Source organism: Ambystoma mexicanum, chromosome 8 (genome assembly GCF_040938575.1).
Source record: "Ambystoma mexicanum isolate Mex_15411 chromosome 8, UKY_AmexF1_1, whole genome shotgun sequence".
Classification (NCBI taxonomy): domain Eukaryota; kingdom Metazoa; phylum Chordata; class Amphibia; order Caudata; family Ambystomatidae; genus Ambystoma; species Ambystoma mexicanum.
In genome coordinates this window covers 1,081,310,969-1,081,334,202 of record NC_090929.1, presented here as the reverse complement: position 1 = coordinate 1,081,334,202, position 23,234 = coordinate 1,081,310,969, and the positions used below count along the sequence as shown (strand labels likewise).

General features: G+C 45.4%; 1 protein-coding gene across 6 annotated transcripts in view; it reads right to left on the bottom strand.

Moving 5' to 3' along the window:
- The window catches only part of UBR4 (ubiquitin protein ligase E3 component n-recognin 4), a 2,945,062-nt gene that overhangs the window by 995,478 nt on the left and 1,926,350 nt on the right, over nucleotides 1–23,234 (bottom strand). For all 6 annotated transcript variants that reach the window (XM_069611069.1, XM_069611071.1, XM_069611072.1 and 3 more), the window contains one exon: nucleotides 13,584–13,811. In XM_069611069.1, coding sequence (XP_069467170.1) covers nucleotides 13,584–13,811 — 228 coding nt within the window. The remainder of the gene's footprint in view (nucleotides 1–13,583; nucleotides 13,812–23,234) is intronic.

Here is a 23,234-nt window from a genome sequence, read left to right as displayed (position 1 = left end):
CACATCACCTGTGAAGATACGGTATACGCCCAGTCAAGACCGGCGCCTCTACGGGAATCAGGTGAGCGTTACAGCATTACTTACCGTAAAAGCATTTCTGATGGTTGTATCTGCTTAGATTCACATGCTGTGCATAGTCCGACATCCAGTGGTCAATGCGTAGTATGGCATTTTGTTTTTCGTAGTCGAAAAGGGGACGTTGACAAGGCGTGTCAAACACTATCCCTATAGTGACGTGCAGTGTACCCACAATCCCTCATGTGTCGAGGTCCCTCTGTATTTTTTCTGCCCTGAGGGAGCCTATAAGACGTGAGTGAGTACAGAAAAGAGAGATATAGAAGAAAGTCTATGTTCCTTCCATCCGAGCGGGGAGGAAGGGTGGGCGCATGTGAATCTAAGCAGATACAACCACCAGAAATGCTTTTACGGTAAGTAATGCATTGTCTTCTGATGTTTGTTAATCTGCTTAGAATCACATGCTGTGCATAGACTAGCGAGCAGTACCCGGAGTTGGAGGTGGGCTGTGAGAAGGAACAGTAGAAAAAAGATGTCTTAATACTGCTTGTCCCACCTGGGAATCAGCTCTAGAGTGGGCATCTAGACAGTAGTGTTTTGTAAAGGTGTGAACAGAACTCCAGGTTGCCGCTTTGCAAATGGACTCAAGAGGGACATTTGCAATGAAAGCTATGGAAGCCCCGGTGCCTCGAGTGGAGTGTGCTCTTGGCTTGAAGGGTAGTTCTCTCTTAGCAAGAGAGAAACAGAGTGATGCATTGTACAATCCATCTAGAAATAGTGGATTTTGAAACTGCATCTCCTCTTCCTGCTGCCACAGAGACAAATAACTGATTAGTCTTTCTCAATGGTCTAGTTCTTTCCATATAAAACATCACAGCTCTGCCAATATGCAGTGTATGCAGGCTCTTCTCACCTATGTTTGAAGGATTTTGAAAGAATGTTGGTAGTTCTATTGATTGGTTGACATGGAATTTAGAGATACATTTTGGCGCAAACCTGGCGTAGAACCACCTTATCCTTGTGAACTGTTACAAAGGGGTCTAATACAGAGAGCGCTTGTAGTTCACTTACTCTCCTAATGGAGGTGATCGCTATTAGAAAAGCAGTCTTAAGAGTGAGGTCTTTAAGTGTTACTTTGTGCATGGGTTCAAAGGGAGACCCCCATGAGCCTGGTTAGTACCACATTTAGGTCCCATCCGGGAGCGGGATTAGCTATGGGAGGGTGGATCCTCTTCACTCCTTCCATGAAGGCTTTAATAGCTGGGACTTTCCACCATGACACTTTAAGTTTGGAAGTGGTGTATGCGGAAAGTGCAGCTAAATGGACTTTAATAGAGAAACACCAAGCCTGAGTCTAGTAGGTGAGTCAGGTACAGAACAATTTGTGTGGGAGAGCAGTTAACCGGGTTGATGCTCCTTCCCCTACACCAGATGACAAATCTTTTCCATTTGCTAAAATAACAGTGACGAGTGTTAGGCTTTCTAGCCTCCCTGAGAATGTCCATGCATCTCTGCGGGAGTTGTAAAAGTCCAAATTCTAAGATCTCAGGAGCCAGGCTGCTAAGTTCATGGTCTGAGGGCATGGATGTAGTGTCCTGCCCTTGTCCTGTGACAGCATGTTGTACGGGCAGGGAAGTTTCACTGGAGGAGATAGGGACATCTCCATCAAGTGAGCGAACCAAGGCTGTCTAGTCCACATAGGGGCCACCAGTATCATGGTAACTTGTTCCTGGTGCATCTTGTGCACCCATCTTGTTGAGAAGGGGAGCCGGGGCAAAAGCGTAAACAAATTTCCCTGACCATGGTATCGATTGACCGTTCCCCTTGGATTGGTTCTGGGGGTACCTGTGTCAGGTTTCCTTCCCTTATTCAAGTTTCCTTCTCATTATTTCTCTTTGTTTATCCTTTTCAGATTAGCTTTGTGTGGGTGGGAAGTTTTCTATTATAGTTGGTTAGGCCTCAACTTGCTGATTCAGAATCCTGGTTCTGACCCAAGGCAAAATGGAGCCTCCCAGTGACAGCGCTGATTGGTTAGAAGACAATGCAGAACAACAATGAACATTCTAAACTGTCACTCTGTGCCTTTCATCATCAAAACCCCATCTGAGAGGACGTGTTTAGTGGCTGCTCCTGCTTTAGTCTTAGGCCTGGTGGATTTTATCCTTCAGGCGTCAGCAGTTGAGCGGCTACTTTCTTGGGGGTTACAGGAGAAGCTATCAGTTGGCAGGAATTCGTTTTTGAAGACAGGAAAAGCAGAAGATCCTTTTGAATTCGCTCAGGAGATAAGTGACTTTATTTGTACTGTTACTCGGTTCATCATAATGACATTCTCCTTGAAAATTCGTGAAAAGTTGTGTTTGTACTAGAACTTTTGAACTCCCGGAGTGCGCGTGTGTTTTCCAGCGCGGTGATCCTTAGCGCGAGAATCTGTTTGTCGCGTGCGAATTCAAGTGAGCGTGTGTTTTCTAGCGCGGGTGTTCTTAGCGCGAGAAGCTATACGTCGCGTGTGAACTAAAGAGCGCGTGTGATTTCTAGCGCGGGTGTTCTTGGCGCGAGAAGCTATACGTCGCATGTGAACTAAAGAGCGCGTGTGATTTCTAGCGCGGGTGTTTTTTCGCGTGAGAATCAATACGACACGTTTGAACTCAAGAGCGCGGGTGTTTTTATTTCGCGTGTTCCTCGAGAGAACATTGTTGCGCGTGTGGATTTTTGCGCGTTTGGATTCTTTTGATCGCGTGTATTCGTTCGTAAGTGAACTCTTTGCGCGTGTTCTTCAACCAGGAAGATTTCTAAGTGAAGTTCATCGTTCATCTGAATGGAGATAACCTGCGTGTGCGTTTAACACGTGTTTTTTCTTCAAGGATTCTAAAACTCAATATAATTATAAATAGTTTGAAAAGTTTGAAAGAAAAAGAAAGAATATTTTTAAGAACAATCTAACTGGTCCTCCAGGGCATTTTGGAAAAAAGACAATGAACTAAGGTTTCCAGATTTGCCTAAAGTAAGAAGTAGCTGTGAATTTCAAGTGTCTCAAGTAAGAGAGATTTTCAGCTTCTTATCAGCTTCTCTAAGAAATTTCAAGAGAAGAGCCAGGTATGATTTTTTTTATTATTAGTTAAGGATTAATGTCTTCCCATTCATAAGGTTAAGTAAGTAAATTAAGGAATTGTATCTGCTATTCTTATATCCTCTGCAGGTTCAGCTCTGGTTAGCCTTGACACAGTCTGCCTGGTGTTGTTTTGTTATCCACTTCCCCCTTTCCCTTTGGGGTGTAGTTTACAGAGCTGAATTGAAATCTAGTTCTGGGAATTACATCTCAGGGGGATTGTCGGGGGTTCAGCAGCTTCCGCGGACACAGGACCTCTCAGCCTGACAACCTGGAGGCGTAATCTTGGCATTGGGAGTTCGCAAGAATTGCGAACAGATCTATTTCTGGGAATCCTCATTGTGTGAAGACGTCGAAGACGATGTCTTCGTGTAACCGCCATTTGTACTCTGAGGGCAGAGGTAAGTCTCTGCAGAGTTTGTCTGCTAGCAGATCGAGTTCCCCTTGTACATGTTGTGACAGTAGGAACATGTTGTGTTTGATAGCCCACTTCCAGATGTTCTGTGACAGCTTGGACAGTCCTGGAGAGTGAGTGCCCCCTTGCTTGTTGAGGTAGTACATGGCTGTGGTGCTGTCCGTGAGGACCATCACTGTCATCCCTTGCAGGTGTGCCTGGAAGGCTTTCAGTGCCTTGAACATAGCTAGTAGCTCTAGTAAGTTTATGTGCTTGGATGTTACGCTCGGGAGTCCAAACTCCGTGAGCAGTTTGATGGGATAAGTGAGCCCCCCCAACCTGTGAGGGATGCATCTGTGGGTAGAGTGGCTTCCACTGCGGGGGTGGCGAATGGTTTCCCTATTACAAGGTTTTCCTTCGACCACCACCGAAGCGAGAGAACCAAGGCCTGCAAAACCACCACTAGATCGTCCCATTGTCCGCTGGCCTGACACCACTGGCTGTTGAGCCACTCTTGCATTGGGCGCAGGCGCGCGTGATGTACCAAATAAATACATGACGCCATCATTCCTAGTAAGCGCATTGCTTTGCGTACCGTCACCTCTCGACCGGCCACATCGAGGGATTTGAAACAGCATGTTTTGGACCCTCTCGGAGGGGAAGACGAGGCCGTCCTTTGTTCGAATTAGAGCCCTTAGGAATTGTTTGATCTGCTGGGGTCTAAACTGGACTTCTTCTCGTTGATGGAGAAGCCCAGTTGAAACAAAAGGTCTACAGTCTTTTGGGTATTTGAGAAGCATGTTTTGTAAGAATCCCCTGTTATGAGTCAATCGTCGAGGTAAGGGTATACTGGGATGGACAACCTGCGCAGGTGGGCCGCTGCCACTGCCAGTACCTTCGTGAATACTCTCGGCGCTGATGCTATGCCGAAGGGTAGCACTCTGAACTGGTAATGTTTGCCCTCTATCATGAACCTGAGGTATTTCCTGTGTGCTGGCAACATTAAAATATGAAAGTATGCATCTTTCATGTCCAGTGTTGTCATGTAATCTCCCTGTGAAAGTAGGGGGGGGATTACCTCCTGTAGAGTCACCATACAAAACTTTTGTCAAACCTCAAATGTGTTCGCTGGGCGCAGATATAGTAAAGGGCGCATGGTTAAGTCCTTTTTGGGTACAAGGAAGTACACTGAATAAATACCTTCCGTTACCTGTGATAGAGGCACGAACTCTATCGCTCCTTTTTCTAGTAGTTGGTCCACTTCTTGAAGAAGTATGGCGAGGTGTTCTGGCGACATGCGTCGTCCCCTTGGGGGTCTGTCCGTAGGGGAACTGTTGAATTCTATACAATAACCGCGGGCTATGGTTGATAGTACCCAGCGGTCTGATGTTATACCCTCCCATGCTGGAAGAAAAGATGTTAACTGGCCCCCGTCCGGCGATGCATGGGAGGGGACCCGAATCTTTGAGTCATTTGGTGTTGGTGGCTTGGGAACCTCTAGGGGTGAGACCCCGACCTCTTCTCTTGCCCCCACGTTGTCCTCTTTGGTTGTATTGTCCACTGGTGCCTTGTTTAGAGGACCAGTTACCTGCAGAGTATTGCTGCTGCTGTTGTTGCTGCTGGCGTTGGCCACGAAAAAAGCGTTTGTTGCCATTACCACGTTTGTTGGGAGGCCTTGAAATTTGGTCTAGGGTTTTGATGGTGTCAAATTCCTTCTTTGCGGTCTCTAGTGCCTCATCCACCGCCTTACCAAAGCGGTTTGCATCGTCTATAAGTTTGTTAATTAGAGATGCTTGTGTTTCAGGTTTAAAGCCTGAATTACGTAGCCATACATGGCGTTTGAGGAGGATTCCTTGTACTAGGGAACGGCCAGCCCTTTCTGCAGCATCCAGAGTATTTTTAATGATGCTTTGGTTGACTAAGGTCCCTTCAGTCACCGTAGCTAGAAGCCGAGTACGTAGGGGTTCCGGTACCTCCTCAATGTCCTTACATAGTTTGCTCCATTGTGCATCTGCGTAACTTACCAGCAGAGAGTTGTTGTTGGCAATTCTTGGGAAAAGGCAGCTGAGGCGGTAATCCTCTTTCCTAGGGCATACCATTTTTTAACCTCTTTATCTGGTGGTGCTTCGCTAGTTGACAGCGGGACCCCTGCTCTCTTCCTAGTATTTGTCACCACTAAAGAGTCTGGTACAGAGTGGCCCCTGATGTATAACGGGTCCGATGGAGAAGGACTAAATAATTTTTCTATCTCCGGGTTGACCCCCTCTGATCAACGCGGGAGTGGATAGTGAAGGAATAATTCATCTCTTTACTGAGGCGAGAAGGGGAATGGTTTGGCTGACAGGGGTTTTTTCTCCTTAATGATCTTTTCTACAAAGTCGATGTCAGGAGACGTTTCCCCGGTCTCGATCTCGAAATGCGCTGCTGCCTTGCATAGTAGTGCATTAAAGGTAGGTTGATCGTCTATAGGTGACGTATTCCTAATAGGTGAGTCCTTGGGTGGGGACAGGTTTATGGTGTCAGGGTCTGAAAAAGCTGATGGGGACTGCCAGGGCTGTGAAGCGCCTTCTTCTGGGTCTTCTCCGAAGCCCCCAGCACCCATATCCGGGTTGTCTTCAAAATCTTCCTCCTCTAGGTTTTGTTCCCCTTCATTGCCTAGGAATTCATCATCCTCCTGAAAGTGGGGGTCCTTACCAGTGAGGTCATATAAATCAACATCCTCTTGGGGGGGGGGGGGGAATCAAACAGCCTAGGGTGTTTGGCCCTGCGATCCTCCTGAGGTCCCTCTCTTGATCTCTTGGGTGTTGGAAGGTTCTGAGTCTCCATAAACCTCTCCATTTTGTCCATACAGAACTGGAGTCTCTCTAGGGTTTCGTGAAGTATCCCAGAGCAGTCGGGGGCGGGGGGGGGGGGGGGGAGGGCCTTCCGTTAGAAAACGCTTCGACCTATCCCATAACGTCGAAGAAAGGTTCCCCTCGCCTTCTGAAAAGCCTTCTGGTAGACTAGGAGTCCCTCTCGACGGAGGGGGCAGTACCCGCCTTCCTTCTGACCTTTTCGGCGTCTCCCGGGCTTTATGAACGGTGATCGATGTTTCTTTCGCCGTCCGTCTCTGGCTATCGGTGGAAATAATCTGCGCCAGGCTCTCGACAACTAAACTGTCTGTTGAGGGTACCTCCGGCGTTGACGTTACAGGCGTCGCTTGCTTTACGCCGACGGGCGCTCTCTGACAGTGCGCGTTGTCTGGCGGTTTAGTGATGGTGCCCTTATCTGGGTGTAGCTCAGTCGCTAGTCGCGTTTGTGGTTGCGAGGGGGGGCTTAAGACTCTTACGGTCTGAGGAGGCCGCCGGTAGGACCTGCGTCTCCGTTGGCGCTAATGCTCTCTTCGTCTTCGACGAGGAAGAGCCGTGGGTCGTGTGTTTATGGGAGTGTTTTCTGGATGCGTCCTTGTCGCCGGGGGGGGTTCATCTCCAAAAGCAGGATGTGAGCCAAGATTGTCGGGGCCGGGGACAGACGACTAGGAGTGTGAACGCTCCTTAGAGAGGTCTACGACTTCCGAAACTGACGTCGGGTTGTCACATTCCTCGTCACTTTCGGCGGCGGCGGCGGGTGATGAATCAGACCTAGACATGGCGTAGGCTGCCCACCTTTTGACCCTGCGGTCTTTTAAAGTCTTCGGCTTAAGGAGCTGACAGGCCGCACAGCCGTCTTCTTTGTGGTCGAGGGGCAAGCAATGGTTACACCGTTTATGCTGGTCTTTCCAGGTAAACTTGCCTTTGCAATGCGGGCAAAACCTAAAGGGTGTCCTCTCCATAGCTGAGGAACCGATTGCATGTGACAACAACCCAGAAGGAAAGGGAGGGGAAAGGGAAAGGCATCCTCAAAGAGAAACAATAAATGTCCCACGACCCCACTCTCCCTACTGTATTTGGCAGTCGAGGCCAGGCTACGTGTTCGGCGAATGCCGAACAACCTCCTCCGTCGAAGGCACCGCCGTCGGAGATCTTGATCGGCGGTGAAAAGCTTCACAGCTACGACACCGAAGGAGGGATGCAAGTAATAATATAAGTTAGGAACGACCAAAGGTGGAATAAAAGTTTTGGCAATGTGTCTCAAGGAGCTCCGCGTAAAGGCGACCGATATCTGGGCGGAAAAAAACAATCTGAGGGACCTCAACGCGTGAGGGATTGTGGGTACACTGCACGTCACTATAGGGATAGTGTTACAGACACGCCTTGTCGACGTCCCCTTTTCGACTATGAAAAACAAAATGCAATACTTCGCAGTGACCACTGGATGTCGGACTATGCACAGCATGTGATTCTAAGCAGATTTACAAACATCAGAAATAAAGATACATTCTTCCAAGAGACTCTAAGTAAAGAAACAGAGACTATTAGGTAACAAAGGGTTTTTGGGAAAGTACATATTGAAGAAGGTAGTGAGTTTGCTATTTAGAATATAATATTTGCTGTATTATTTGCAGGAATCCAGAGTTTCATGGTGTCAAGCAGTGTGGACTCCAGTGTTTTCCTGACCGTTTGTTATTTTCTCCAATTTCCCCTTTTCCCCCACTCTGGTCAATTCAATAATTGTTCATTTGCTTGTTGGATGTACTGGTTTGAGGGGCTAGGTGGGCTATTCATCTGCTCCTGCAGGAGATCGGCGGTGTGACCTGATACACTGGGACGACCAAGAGGTGGCCTTGCTTTAGCTATTGATCGCAACCTTGGGATCAAATGGGATCTGATCTTTGGAAATTAATGGTTGTTGACGATCAAGTCAGACTTGGGCCAGGGACATCAGCCCCTACTACTAGCCAATCTGTACTGGAATCCTTTAAGAGTATCGTTTGAGACTATCCAGGACTCTCTGAACATTTTCAAGCTTGGTTCGAGGAGGGTAACGGAAATAGAATAGTTTTAGGGGGTGACTTCAACTCCTATTGTGCGCAGGACTCTTAGGAACGATGCCAAGGTCACTCCTTTTACACTACATTGTAACGTGGATCGGGGCATGCAGTGGGATCTTTTCCTTGCGGATTGGGATACGTCTTTGTTGGACTGCTGCCCATCTTCTAACTGTCCCCTGTATACATGGAAAAGCGGAGACAGAATGTCTAGGATCGACTACTGCTATATTGCAAATGACTTATGGCCTAAATGTGCTCATTTGGATCATATCATTACTGATCTGGCCGATCATTTACCTCTAAAGCTAAAAATGTCATTTTTAGCTACTGTTGTTATGGATGAATGTCACTTTGAATGTTGTATGGTTTGAATGCTGCACTATGATACTTTCATCCTGCTTTATGGTTATGTTTCTTTATATTTCAACATTGTTTCTTTTTCCAAGTCCATTACATCATTATTCTTTACATTTCATCCTTGTGTCTCATCTTTCGATTGTCGTTTATGTTCATTCTGTACGTCTGTCCGGGCTCTTATGTCGTCACAATTCGCCTTCCACTAAGGCCCTTTGGATCTCTTCTGGGACAGTCTGAAAGTAGTCTTCGTGTCGTGGCAGCTGTTGGTACTGGTGTCTCAATGGGTACCATGCTGCCCATGGTTGACTGGTTATTGGCCATTCAACAGGTATTTCTCTTCTGGTGGGCAAAGGGCAGAGCACCAGTGTGTTTCTCTGTTGGTTTATTTGCTCATCATACGTCACATATCTCGGCAAGTATGTTCCTAGTATTTCTGAATGGGTGGCTGGAGTGCAGGCCATATCTGCAACCTCCTATGCAGTGGTCCCCATCTTTAAGAATGGAAACAGCTAACCCAACCAATTACCACCCTATTGCAATCTGGTTTCATCAAGGGAATGAACACATCATTGAATGTGTTCATACTAAACCTTATGAAAAAGCAGCTGACAAACCCCACAAAGAAAAGATCTACTTAGCCTTTATCGATCTATCCCAAGTCTTCGACTCAATAAATTGAGGGAAGATTTGGGCCAAGATTGATAAATGGAGATGCCCTGGGGATATACCAGAAGCTATTAAAGAACTGCACTCAAAGACAGAGCTACAGAAAGCTGGACCCAAGTGGGACCCTATCATGCTCAATAAAAACATCAATAGGCTTGAAACAGGATTGCCCCTTGGCCTCAGCTTTGTTTAATCTTTTCCTTTCGGATCTTGCAGACACGCTAAACAAGGTAAGAAGCTTACCACCGAATATCAATGACCACCGTCTCTATGCGAATTACTTGGTCCTAATAGACCAAACTCTGATGGGCCTGCAACGCCATTTGAACACTCTAAACACCTATGTTCGAGAATGATTTTAAAATTAAATTAATGTAAATAAATCAAAGATCTTGACGATCCAATCGGATAGAGGGAGGAAAACTGTTAAGAAAATATGGGAAGTTCCATCATTTACGTACCTGGGGAGCTGTAGAAGTACAGCACTAAGAGCAACACCACATACAAATAGATGCAGATCCAAAATGCATTCTCTAGCGAACCGAAGGAAGGTTGATAAGGGAAAATGTTTGGTAAAGGTTTAATTATTCCAGTGTTAACATTCAAGAAAAGGAAGGTAGTGCCAATCGTGACCTTTGGGGCGGAAGCCTTTGGAACAATCCCAGTGAAGACCTCGGACGGGCTAGAATCTGGATTTTGGAAAAAGATACTAAAGATCCTCAACTGTGTTCCCACTGCAAATATAATACAAAAACTTGTATTGTTTGATTTCAATGCATGCACAGGTTATTTGGAAAAGCCTCTCAATGTAATCGGAACTGCATTTTGGATTCCCAAGTTAGAGGATTTGGTATCTTAAAAGAAGCAATTATGGGCGATTGTGTCAGAGACCTACAAGACTGGAGAAGACTAGGTTGTGAAACACTAGAAGAGCTAGAAACCTGGGAAGAGTAGTTGTTGACCAATCCGGTTGCAGTAAAAGTAAAATTGTGGGGACAGGACTGGATCTTTACACAAGATAAAGCCAGACTGGTTAAACTTTGCCAGAAGACGTTGTTACAGGCAGGCCTTACAACGTCTTGCCAAAATACCAGTCAAAGTTCCCCCGGTGGCTGGCTTAGATCGAAATGTTTGCGATTCCGTCTGAACCTCTACCCCACTTTGGAAGTCTTAAACTTTAGGAATAAAAAGGGACCAAGAAATAACATCTGTAGAGACTGCAATAATTAGAACGAGAAAGATACTCTTAAACATTTACTTCTGTCCTGCACTGCGATGACCATAAAGAGGACGACGACGACGACGAGAGCCTTTTTTGGAGAGTCAGAAACTAACGACAGTGATGATTGGTGGCAGATTTGTATGCTGGGAGAATGAACAGAACGTCTCTAATCATCGCCATAATAGCCTTCTTGGAGAAGGTTTTTACACGTATAAATGACGAGGCAGCACTACCGGCTGAAAACAGGGGATAAGTAAAGATCTTAGTACTGCTGGCGGTTATAATGGCAATCTGTTTTGATTACAGATTCTGTAAAGGTTAAAAACGTATGATAAATTTACAAAACCTTTTTAATAAATAAATTACAAAAATATATTTTAAACAGATATACCTCTATTAGTACCTTAAGTCCTTCAGTAAGAAGGAAAAAAAACACAGTAAATTGCCCTCATGCATTATAAAAACAACTAATGTCAATTAAGACACTACAGATCCCTATGGTAAAATGTGTGTCCACTATGTGAAGATAGATGCACAGCATTGTGGCGGGGGCACGTTGGGGGAAGAAACAATGACCAAAGCAGTATGCATCAGGGGAAAATAGTTAGTGTCACAAAAATAGTTAACGTGTAAATATGCATTCACAGTAGGGAAAGTGAAGAACATTAATTAAGAATGCATTAACCATCACAGGTAATTATTAAAATACTAGTCTGTAGCATATAACTCACTAGACCCAAGCGAGATGCAGGTAAAATGTCCAAGGGCAGGTAAGTACCCCCAAAGTAGAAAGGTCCCATTGACAAAAATGGAACAAAGTCATTAGACAATTTGCATGTATGGGGAAAATGCAGATACGTCATTAACTACCCCGAGGAGGACTGGCAAAAAATAATGACGAGATCCAGGCGTGGGTTTGAGAAACAGTCAGGGAAACATACAGCACAGCAGAAACAGCCCCAATGTAGAAATGCTGTTGAAAATTACCTGAACAAAATTGTCCAAGCAGGACCCCGGACCCCCCTAAAGTTGAGGATCTCAAATAACACACAACCCCAGGGACAAGAGGTAACTATCCATGGCGTTTGCTTCCAGGAAATGGTTCCAACAGGCAAAACAGCCCAGTAAATGAAATGCTTATTTTGAGGTGTGGTTTACAGGATCGAATTTGCAGGGACTTTAACCATAGGCCAAAGACGACCCCAACAATGAAAAAGAATATCAAGCAGCGTTGCCACGAAGGAGCCCTTCAGAACAGAAGCAAAAGCAATTGTGAGCAAGACTCTAGGATGAAGGCATACTCCAGCAAAGGAGGATCTGGTGGGTCTAAGGACAAGGGAGGGGGGGGGGGCAGAAGACAGTGCCATAAGAGGAAAGTGGAAGGGACTCAGGACATTCCTGAAGAGCAGATAAGGCAAGTTGTTGGAGTCTCAATGTCCTTCTAGGCAGCAGCAGCTTCCAGCACCAAGGCAGGATGACCTTGGTGGTAAAACAGAAAGACAGCTGCAAAGCAGCCTGGAGACGGTCCCAGCACATCAGGCCTGTTTCAGCACACAAGTGTAGTCAGCGACAGGAGCCCCAGAATGGATGTCTAGAAGCAGAAAACCCTGACTGGAGATTACACCGGGAATTCAGTATTCAGCCAGAATGGGCAAATTAGGTCCTTAAATTGCACCAACAGCAGGGTATGGTGGGAACTCCTCCAGCAGGAAAACTGCTCTTGCGAACATTCCAGTATCAAGGCAGCCTAGGCACAGAGTTTCCACTGAAGTACCAACACTCACATGGGGTGGCCAAAACAAGCCCACCAATTAAATCAGGGGATTAAGGACAAGGGGACAGGACACCAGGCATCTGGTTGGCTCCTGATGCTGCGAATCAACCCATGCCAATCCACAGGATGTGATATGGCCAGACCAGGGACATTTGACAGTCTAAACCATTAGAAACCAAAATGGAGGCTGCCTCACTGGGCTCACAGAATCTGTGTGGGCAGTGAGAGGTAGGAATTAGTGCAGTCAACTGGTGAGGACTACACAAGACTTATCCTCTTAGTATTAGGTAACCCACCTTTTAATATAGGCCTGTACTACACAAGTAGGTAGTGTGACTGAGCAGCCAGGCTTATCTTAATAGGGGTAATGTGAGAAAACTGAAATTCTGTCTTGACACTGGGATAGATTCTAATATTTGTGTCACACATTTTGAGCAGACAGGGGAGATTTCCTTGTCTGCCTGGAAACGATCAGGTGAGGTGAAGAAAGTCTCTGGAATATTGCCATTTGAATCCCAATCACCCACAGGTGGGAGACCAAGTCTGCCAGCTGTATACCATACTGGATTTCATCAAGGTGTTTGTTTTGTACAGCCACCACTTTGGTACCCCCGTACCACCAACTACATTTTGGAACTTGGCACCAATAAGTTGTGTATTCACAGTCAGTGCACAATTATACTGCCTCAGAACAAAACAGGGTACTTTGTATACCCTGAGCAAATTTAGAGTCAGTCTCTCTAGGACACAGCAATCTCATTTACAACCCTGATGAAGCCTCAAATGGGAACCCATTAGGGAAAAGACAAATAACCGATCAGGGAAAAAAATCACAAGGGCCACTTTCCAGAGTTGCAGTTTAGGACTTTCAACCTCACAGTACTCATAGTATAGAACTCTGAGAAAAAAGGGCCTAGTCGCAATTTTAGCCAACGATCACTGTGAATATCTTTTTTTTTTTTAACACAAATGACAGTCTTTTAGATTTTTGTCCAGCAGTTTGCCATTGGCTTCCATATTGCTTTCAATATTGACCCATACTGCATGGCATTGCAAAGTACTGTTTTTTGATATGAACACCACAGTACTCAATTTCCCCCAATTCTACTGTATCCTCATTTAAATCACATAGCCTCTTACCAGATTAATGAGTGTGTCATACTGAAGAGCCGAGCCAGAGCTAGCTGTAACCACACCTGCACGCAGAAATATTCCTTGCTCCTCTAAAAGCTTCTTGATCCCTCGAACATGAGAATCCAGGGTGTGGAGGTCTCGTAGCTGTCGATACTTTTCCTTAGAGCCACAGATGAAAAGCAGTAGTTTGCGCACTTGCCGGCGTACAAAAGGAGTCTGCTGGATCATCAAGTACTGGAGGCAAAAGAAAGCAGATGTGATGGACCAGTAATGCAATTTGAATAATAAGAAAAGCATTATCTGTAAAGAGATGGGGTAGAGAATGGGGTATGACACTGGTGGGGCAGAATCATTAATCATCAAAAGACTGACAAATGGAAACACTCCCACTAAAAGAAGATGAAGGACTGAACCAAAGGGATCATTAGCACCCAAGGAAAGCATTCAGCACCCCAAATGAAGACAAAACTACCCAGAGAAAAGGGAAGTGAATGCTATGCACTAGAAAATGTAGACTATAAAACACAAACACAACCATTCATGCAAAATGTAGGCACTATTGTCAAACCTATTTAATGTAAATGGGACACGTTTTCTCAACTAAGTATATTGTGCGTTACTGTATAATTCGATAATGTGCCTTTCCCAACTCTGTTATACAAATGGTGCAGAACTTGAAGAGCATGTACTGTATTATCGCCATAAAGCACAATCTCTTACACACTGCCCTTAAACAATGTTCAAATTAAAATGTATGCGCATTCAAAAACTCAAGAAATCCAAACTTGTATGTTAAAAAGCAGTAGACACTGTACATATTAAATTGACTTACATTATGAATTGTGAAACACAAGAAAAAAATACACCATGGCCTGGCGTTCTGCTTTTGCACATAATATGAAAAATATTGCAATGTAATTGAAGCTGAAAGCCTGTCCTTTATTTCAAATACATGGTTTTGAAGCAATGATGCCAAGGCAAAGAAGCCATCTCTCAGACCAGGCCTCTCATCGGTCATTACCAAAACCCATTAAGTCGGCCTAGACCCACAAGGGAACAGGTGGGCAGATGGTGTTCTTAAGAAATTTGAGACAATATGTGGATTGCATTCCACCAACCTCACTTTGGCTCTGGGAATAGTCATGAGTTTGGTTCTGGCCCCTCCCAAGTTTTATAGGGATCGTCTGTTTTTCAGAGCAGTGCAGCCGTAGCCAAATTTCGACATTTTGATGGGGCTCAGCAGTAAAAGTACTATATGCACGCCAAAGGCGTACAAACAAAGGGACCAAACACGGTTTGTCACGCAGAGACAAACTCTAGAAGGACCTTTCCAAAAAAGAAATGGTTAAAAAAGACGACCGGGACCTGTTTAAACAAAGGGGCTTAAGGTGCCATCTTGAAAAACATGGCTCCCGTGATTTTTAGATACCGGTGTTCGTGGTCGGAAAAAATCATGGTAGTCGTTGTAAAACCACTACCACCAGCAATTTCGATAGGAAAGGGTAGCATTTGACTGCTACATGAGTTCTAGACACAGAGGATACTAGATAACCCCTTCAGCACTCTATCGGAAGATAGTGTGTGCTGGGTCTAGGAATTTAAAAAGACTAGTAAAGTCAATTTAACCTTACATTCTCTGGGAAACAGTTTATCCCAGAGAAGGTATTTAAACCTTTTGGAAGTCTCAGAGACATTGCTGTGTCACTGCAGTGAGGGTGCTGTGTAACACACATGAAAAGATGATGCCTATGGAGTAACTTAAAACTCCATAATCAAAGAACACAAGAGTATAATACACAACAAAATACACGAAAGAGTGGCAAAAAACGCTCCCATTCTTTCCAGGTAAAAAAAAACAAGTCCTCAAAATCCAGTAAAGTTGCTGGGGGTCTCTAAGCTGAAGGGAATTAGCACATTTATGAGAATTCTCCCCAACACTGGGAATTGCTTGTTTTCTCCTGTAGCGAGCAAGTCCAGCATGGGGTAAACCCACTGAGAGAAGATGGGGTCTACTACACTTGAGTCTAGTTGGCACTCGTGTTCCTCTGGTAGGGGATCTCTGCTTAGAGGGTTTGCTTGAGTGTTGAGTACCCCTGGAACGTGGTGGGAGGATAGGAACATACCCTGCCAGAGTGCCCATCTCCATATTTTCTGTGCCAGCTTAGGCAGATTTGGAGAATGTGTGCCCCCTTGTGTGTTTACATAGAACATTACAGTGGTACTGTCTGATTTGATCTGAACCACCTTGTTCATCAACTGCGCTTCGAACACTTGAAGCGCTTTGAATACTGCCAGGAGCTCCAGTAGGTTGATGTGGTTCTGTGCCGTGATGGGAGTCCACAGACCATGTGCTGTGATGTGAAGGTAATGTGCCCCCCACCCGGAGAGTGATGTGTCTGTTGTAACGATCGCTTGTGCTTCCAGATCGTGGAAGGGTATTCCCTTTAATAGGTTTTCCTTTGTCCACCAGCGTAGGTTTTGTACTAGAGTTGGCGAAACCACCACTACATCGTCCCAGAGACCGCTTGCCTGAGACCATTGTTTCACCAACCATTCCTGCATGGGTCGCAGGCATGCGGCGGGACAAGGTATATGCACGACACCATCATGCCTAGCAAATGCATCTCTTTGTGTACGCTTATCTGGCGACCGGCCTGATACTGGGATATTTGCCGTAGAAAGTTTTGTAATCTTTCCATAGATGGAAAGGCCAAGCCTGCTACTGTGTCTAAGACAGCTCCTAGGAACTGTTTTGTTGTGCTTGAACTTTTTCTCATTTATTGAGAAACCCAATTGGAAGAGAAGGTTCATAGTTCTTTGTGTGTTTTGTTTGCAAAGAGTGGGTGTTTCCCCCGTGATCAGCCAGTCATCCAGGTAGGGGTACGCTGGGATTGCTTTCCTGTGTAGGTGCGCTGCCACTACCGCCAGTACCTTGGTGAATACCCATGGAGCTGACGCTATTCCGAAGGGTAGCACCTTGAATTGGTAGTGCTGGTTTGCTATCTAGAAATGCAAGAGTTTTCTGTGCGCTGGGAACATTGAAATATGAAAGTAGGCATCTTTCATATTCAGTTTTGCCATGTAGTCTTCCAGTTTTAGCAGGGAGATTACCTCTTGTAGCGTTGTCATGCAGAATTTTTGTGGCTTTACTTAAGTGTTTGCAGGGTGCAAGTCTAACACTGGGAGCATAGATAGATCTTTCTTTGGCACAAGGAAGTAGGTTGAATAAATACCCTTGTTTATCTCGATGGACGGCACAATCTCTATGGCGTCCCTGAGAAGCAGCGCGTTGACCTCTTGGAGAAGGATGAGCTGTTCTTCCTTCGTTGACTTTCTCTGGTGCGGGGGATGGTTTGATAGTTTTTGGATGAGTTTGACACAATAACCTCCCGCTACTGTCGACAGCACCCACTTATCCTTGGTGATTCCCTTCAATGCGTTGCGTTTCCCTCCAATGCGTCGGTGAAGTGTGCAATACGTCCCCCTACTGGGGAGGCATGGGAAGGGACCTGTAGCGGGCTGTCATTGCTTGGGAGGTGTCCCTCCACCTCTAGATGTGGAGGATCTCCCCCGGCCGCGGGACCGGCGCTGGCCTCTTTGGTAACCCTGTGAAGCTTGACCCTGGTTGTTATTCCAGGAAGAATTTTGACCCGGCCTGTAACCGAAGCCCCTCTGGCCTAGTGGCTTGTTGGTCAGCTGGCCCAGAGACTTTAGGGTGTCATATTCCTCTCTGGTAGACTTTAGGGCGTCCTCGACGGCTTTGCTGAATAAGACTGTTGGTTCCACTGGCATGTTCAGTAGCGTAGCCTCGGTCTCAAGCTTGAAGCCTGACTGGCGTAGCCAAGCGTGGCGCTTGATTATGGTCCCTTCAGCGATAATCCTGCCTGCATTATGTGCGGCATCAAGGTTATTTTTAAGAATGCAGCAGGAAGTTGCTTTGCCGTCAGCTGCTACCAGGGTTAGTTGCGACTTTAAAGGTTCGGGAGCAGAAGGTATTAGGGTGGCTATTTCGTCCCATTTGTGGCAATTATAGCTTGCCAACAGTGTTGAATTGCTGGCGATTCTAGTTTGAAAAGCTGCCGAAGTCGCTACCTTCCGCCCCATATGTTCTGCTTGATTTATGCTTGTATCAAAATGGCGCGGGCGCGCAATGCATTCTGGGAGCGCTTGGAGCCATGTTGGATATTTACTTCACTCCGCAGTGAAAGGCTGCACACATTTTGCTGTATTAGAGTCACAGTGCTGAGACAAACATGCTTTTTCAAACTTGGTATGCAGTCAAGGCCATTTCTGATGGGAAAAGATCATGTTGTTATGACTTGCTACTGTTCTCCGTGGAGCATGTTTTTAGAGCAGGGAGGCCCTGCGTTCCTTGGGGGGAGCTCTCGATTGACCCAGCTGGCAACCGACGGCTGTTCCTCAACTGCGCAGGTGCAATTCCAGAAGGTTCGAGAATTAACTCCCCTTTGTGGAGTTCCTATATATGCGGAAACCCGGAGGGGGTCAGGTGAGACTTCAGCCAGAGAAGGACGCTCCGTCTGGCCTTCCTGTGAGCTGTAGCACTCTCGGCCTGGCTGCCCCCGGAGTCTTCCAGCCGCTTCTGGACGAGATGAGGACTTTGATTACGCTCACGGTGATGTATTTCTTTTGACTTCTTTACTTCTTCTGTGATCTATGTCCATATTAGTTTTCTGAGTTATTTCTATATACGTGTAATCTTTGAATGAATAGCCGTAAAGAGCTGATTATCTTCTAAAGAGTGCGTGGCTGTGAGTTATTGTGGCTGTCCGTTTATGGGTTGAAGTATTTGCTCTATAATTGCATTGGTGATTTATGGTTGTTCCGTGCACTTTTCAGGGGAGAGCAATACACCATAGTATAGAGCTTTTTGCTCTCCTTATCTGGGAATGCCTCTGAAGAGGCTAGGGGTGTTCCTGCCCTTTTACGGGTTGTTGTAACCACGAGCGAATCGAGCTTAAGCTGGCACCTGATATAGAGCGGGTCAGACCGCGTTGGGCAGAAAGGTTTCTCTACCCGTGGGTTTACTGCCCCGGTCTTGTTAGGTGTCTCCAGGGAAGGTTGAATCCTTCCTAAGACAGACTGTAAAATTGGGATGAATTAGGTTGCAGCCTTCGTGTCTCCAAAAATGTCCTCCACAAAGTCTTTGTCTAGCCGTGTTTCTTGTGTCTGGATACCAAAGTGTTCAGCTGCCTTGATTAATATATCGCTATGGAGAGGCTGATTATGCACTGACGAATCGGCCACTGGTGAGCCTTGATGAACTGGTGAGCCTTGATGAACTGGTGAGGCCATGGTATACACCTCTGCTTCCTCATCATAATAATGATCTAATTGTTGGTAGTCTTCATTATCACCCTCAGTGTCTCTATGGACGTCATACAGATCACCTAGTAGTGACCACGGGTAGTGACTCAGGAGGAGCTCTTTTACCTGGGGGTTGGGAGCTGGAAGCCTAAGTAGTAGGAGGTTTAGTAAGTTTAGTTTATTGATTTATAATGTGCGCCTCACCCAGGGGTATCTGGGTACAATACAAGATAATGCAGTTTCTTAGTTACACATAGTAGAAGAAGGTAGGAACAGGGTGTTTAACATATATACATATATAGATACAGGTTATTCACAGTTACAGGAATGCAGAAATATATACATTAATGGATTATTTTACAAATAAACAGTTGCATGTCAGAGTGACTAGGGTACTGGAATGCTTAGAGTGGGTCGCCCCTAGAAATCAGCCAATTTTTCATTTTATTTCTGAAGCTGTGGAGGGATTAATTTGTCCTGAGATTAGATGGGAGGGAGTTCAACAGTTGGGCAGCTAGGACAGGGAAGCTAGTACTGCTTGCTTTTTTAAGTTTGTATCTGGGAACTTGTAGGCAGCCGGAGTTGGCCGACCTGGTGACTCTGGTGTATAGTTTCAGGGTGAATCTATCCACAACATATGGAGGAGCTGCGTTGTTGAGGCACTTGTGGATTAGGGATGCAGTTTTGAGTTGGATTATTTCTTGAATATAGAGCCAGTTGTGGTCTCTTCTTATGGTGGAAATGTGTTGTCTGCGTGGTATGACCTGAGAGCGTTATTCTGCAGGATCTGCAGTTTTTTGGTAATGTATTTGTTGGCTCCGAGGCAAAGTCCATTACAATAATCAATTTTTGACAGGACCAGGGCTCGGGCCAGGGTGATACAGCTTAAGGTTGAAAGGAATGGTTTGCAGGCTCGAATGAGTTTGCAGGTGTATGCACTTGCCGAGGCAGTAGCGTTGACCTGTTTTTTCATGTTTAGGGAGGAGTCAAGATAAAAACCCAATGTTTTTACTTGGCTGGCAACTTTGATAATGTTACCATCGATGCTGACTGATTGGTATTAATCGCCTAATTTAAAGATGTTATTGGGTGTGGCTAATAGGAGGAGTTCTGTTTTTTCATCATTTAGGCAGAGACCATGTGTGGCCATCCATACCTGAATGATTAGGTCGGTTTTATTGATCAAGGCTAGGTCTTTGGCATAGTCACCTGTTAAAGGGATTAGGATCTGGTTGTCATCGGCATAGTTAGTGTAGGTGACACCCAAGTGATCCAGGTCATCAAACTGTGGTTTGGTAAATGCATTATACATGGTGGGAGATACACACGAGCCTTGTGGGACTCTGCATGTAATTGGGATCAGGGTTGCAGCTAGAGATGCCGAGCACACTCATCGACCTGTTGCTTAGGAATGAGTTCATCCAAGCTGTGGCATCAGGAGAGAAGTGTGACCTAGTGGAAAGGCGGTTACAAAGAATCGTACGGTCAACCAGGTCAAAGTCTGCAGAGAGATCCAGTAGGAGGAGGAAGGCTGAATTTCCTTCGTCTTTGAGGTCGTCAATTTGCATTTTTAAGTCAATCAAGGTTGTTTCAGTACCATGTTTTGGTCTGAAGCTTGATTGAAGGAGGCCTAATAGTTTGTTGGACTCGAGGAAGTTTTGTATTTGATTATAGGCAGCTTTGTTTATAATCTTCAGCAGGAAAGGGACTGTGGTGATGAGTCTAAAGTTAGTGAGTATATTGGGGTCGAGAGATTTTTTAAAAAATGTTTTAAATGGGCATCACCCAAGAGCTCTTCAAGTTGGTTGGTACGGAACAAGTATTGAAGGAGGCATTAATGAGAGAAGCAATAAAACAAGCAAGGTTGTTTGCTCCGTCCTTGATAACACTGGCTGGGCAGTCGTCTCCTTTACAGTTAGATGGTTTAAGGGAGGTTATAATTTTACTACCTCTTGGGAAGTTACTGGTGTGAACTTAAATCGTTTCGGGGCAGTAACTGTGTGCAATTTTTGTTTTTGAGAATGGTATTGAGGGGGCAAGGTGGATTTTCTGTCAGTGATTTATTTTTTGGAGCAAGGTAATTTTGTTGGCGAGTGCATCCTGAATTTTGGTGCACCAAGTTTGGTCTTTGGTGCAGAGATCTGTGGGGGTGGGTTTTCGGGGGGTGATTCGAGTTCTCTGAGGATGACGAAGAGTTCTCGGGAACTTGAAATAGCATGATCAATTCTTTCAGTATAGGTGTTACGTTTGGCTGCGATAATTTCATCTTTATAGTTTGTAGTGATTCTTAGGAGGGTTTCTTTGTTCGTGGCGGAGGGGTTATTTTTCCAGATGGTTTCAGGTTTCCTTTTGTCTTTCCTAAGGTCTTTAAGTTTAGGCGAGAACCAGGTGTTTAGGTGAGCAATTGGTTTGCTTTTGCACATTTTTAGTGGTGCAATGGAGTCCAGGCCTTTTTTTTTTTAAACTTCTTTTTATTGGTTTTTCAACAAAGAAATACATTTCCCAACTCTCCCTACCACCCACTCCCCCTGAAGGCAGCTGCATTATGCATAACTCCAGGAACCGCTCGCCAATACTTTTAAAATAATTACACTTCCCAACTACACCCCCCCCAACCCTCCCCTGTGAGCAGTCTGACTTAAACCCTGGTCCGTTACCTCCATGGACCAGTCGCCAATGTTCACTGCAGGTCCAATAAATGCAAACGCTGCGGGTGCCACCCAATCCGAAAATCGTCCTCAAGGAAGTCCAGGGTCTCCTCCCAGTCCCTTGCGAAAGACTGGACATTGTTATTCATAGCCTATGTTGCCCACTCAAGTGCCACAACTTCCCAAAGTTTCCACAGCAGGTTCTGCAATAGGGGAACCTCCTTACTCTTCCATCTCTGTGCTATTACTGTCATAGCTGCAATTATGAGAATTGCTCTTGCCTTTTCCCAAGACCTAGGTTGCCCCACCAAGGTGCCCTTCCCAATTCCCAGAATGACCTCCTCAGGGGATCTGCGGTTTCCTATCCCATATGCCTGTTGCTGTGCCTTCTGAACTTCCTGCCAGAAGGATCTGATTTTTGGACATGTCCACCAGATTTGCTGCGCCGTACCCTCCATCCCACATTCCTGCCAACAACTACCATAGGTGGTAGGATATATCTCCCGAAGGCGGATAGGTCTATAGTGCAACCCGAACAAGATCTTGTACCACATTTCCTGTAGTTGAGGTGGATCTCATATAAGGGCAAATTAATCAATATCATCCGGGTAAGACCATGGATGATGCGATGATGCAGATAAACTTGTTGCATGACTACTGCTATCTTTACAATTGCGCTAACTAACTTCTCAACTAACTAACGTGGCTGTCTCCCATGATACTCCTGCTAGAGCTGGGACGTGAAATTCGCTTGACGTCTGATACGTGCACATTGACTTTGTGCAGCGCGGGCAGAGAATAATCAGTGCCCTGCGCTGAGAGTCTGCTATCAAACACCAGACAGCTACGGAGTCACCTACCTCAATGTAAGATTTCTCCTTCTTTAAGGGTAGCTACAATCCCATCTAGTCTAACATTTCGTGTGGGGAGGGGACCTCGACCTTTGGACCTTGAACCCCGTTTTTTGGACAGGCACAGCCGGTATATCGAGTTAGTGATGTATATCGAGTTAGTAATGAATAATCAGGCCCCATAAGAAAGAAGCTGCCACATGCTTTGGAGAGCCAGTAAGGTAATCTCTGTATGAGTGGGAGAATAATTAACTGAAATAGGATTATGTATTAATACACTGTATAAGCCACTTAACCATCTAGACCCCGAATGCTGGGACTTACTTGTGGAATTACTTTTCATTTGTTCTGTAGTGATGTTTTCGTCAACCCTTTTATTAGCCCTCTTTTTGATTAGCCCTATGAGAGGGCATTTATACTGTTTATATTTAATTTGTGTAATGCACTTGTGTTTAAATATTAATTAAAATATACAAATGTTTTAGATCCATCAACAATGTTGTCTTCCATCTTTGATGTATTTGATATGGTTTGAGGACGGGGTTCGTTTTCCAGTTACTCCAAGAAAACGGTCACTTTCGGAGTCACAAGCCTTTTTGTCGTGTAACAAGGGTTCAGCCCTTCATGTGAGGGTTTGCTTGTGACTCAATTCCTTCCCTCAACCTCCTTGTGTTTTTTTGTGGTTGAGGTGCTTTGACCAGCCTACGGAATTCTCCTCCATAACCTCTCCCACTCTTCCCGCTCAATTGCCCTTCCCAAGACCTGTTCCCACCTCCGCATATACGACCATTGACCTCTGGTACATGCCTCATCCAAAATTTTATATAGGTTAG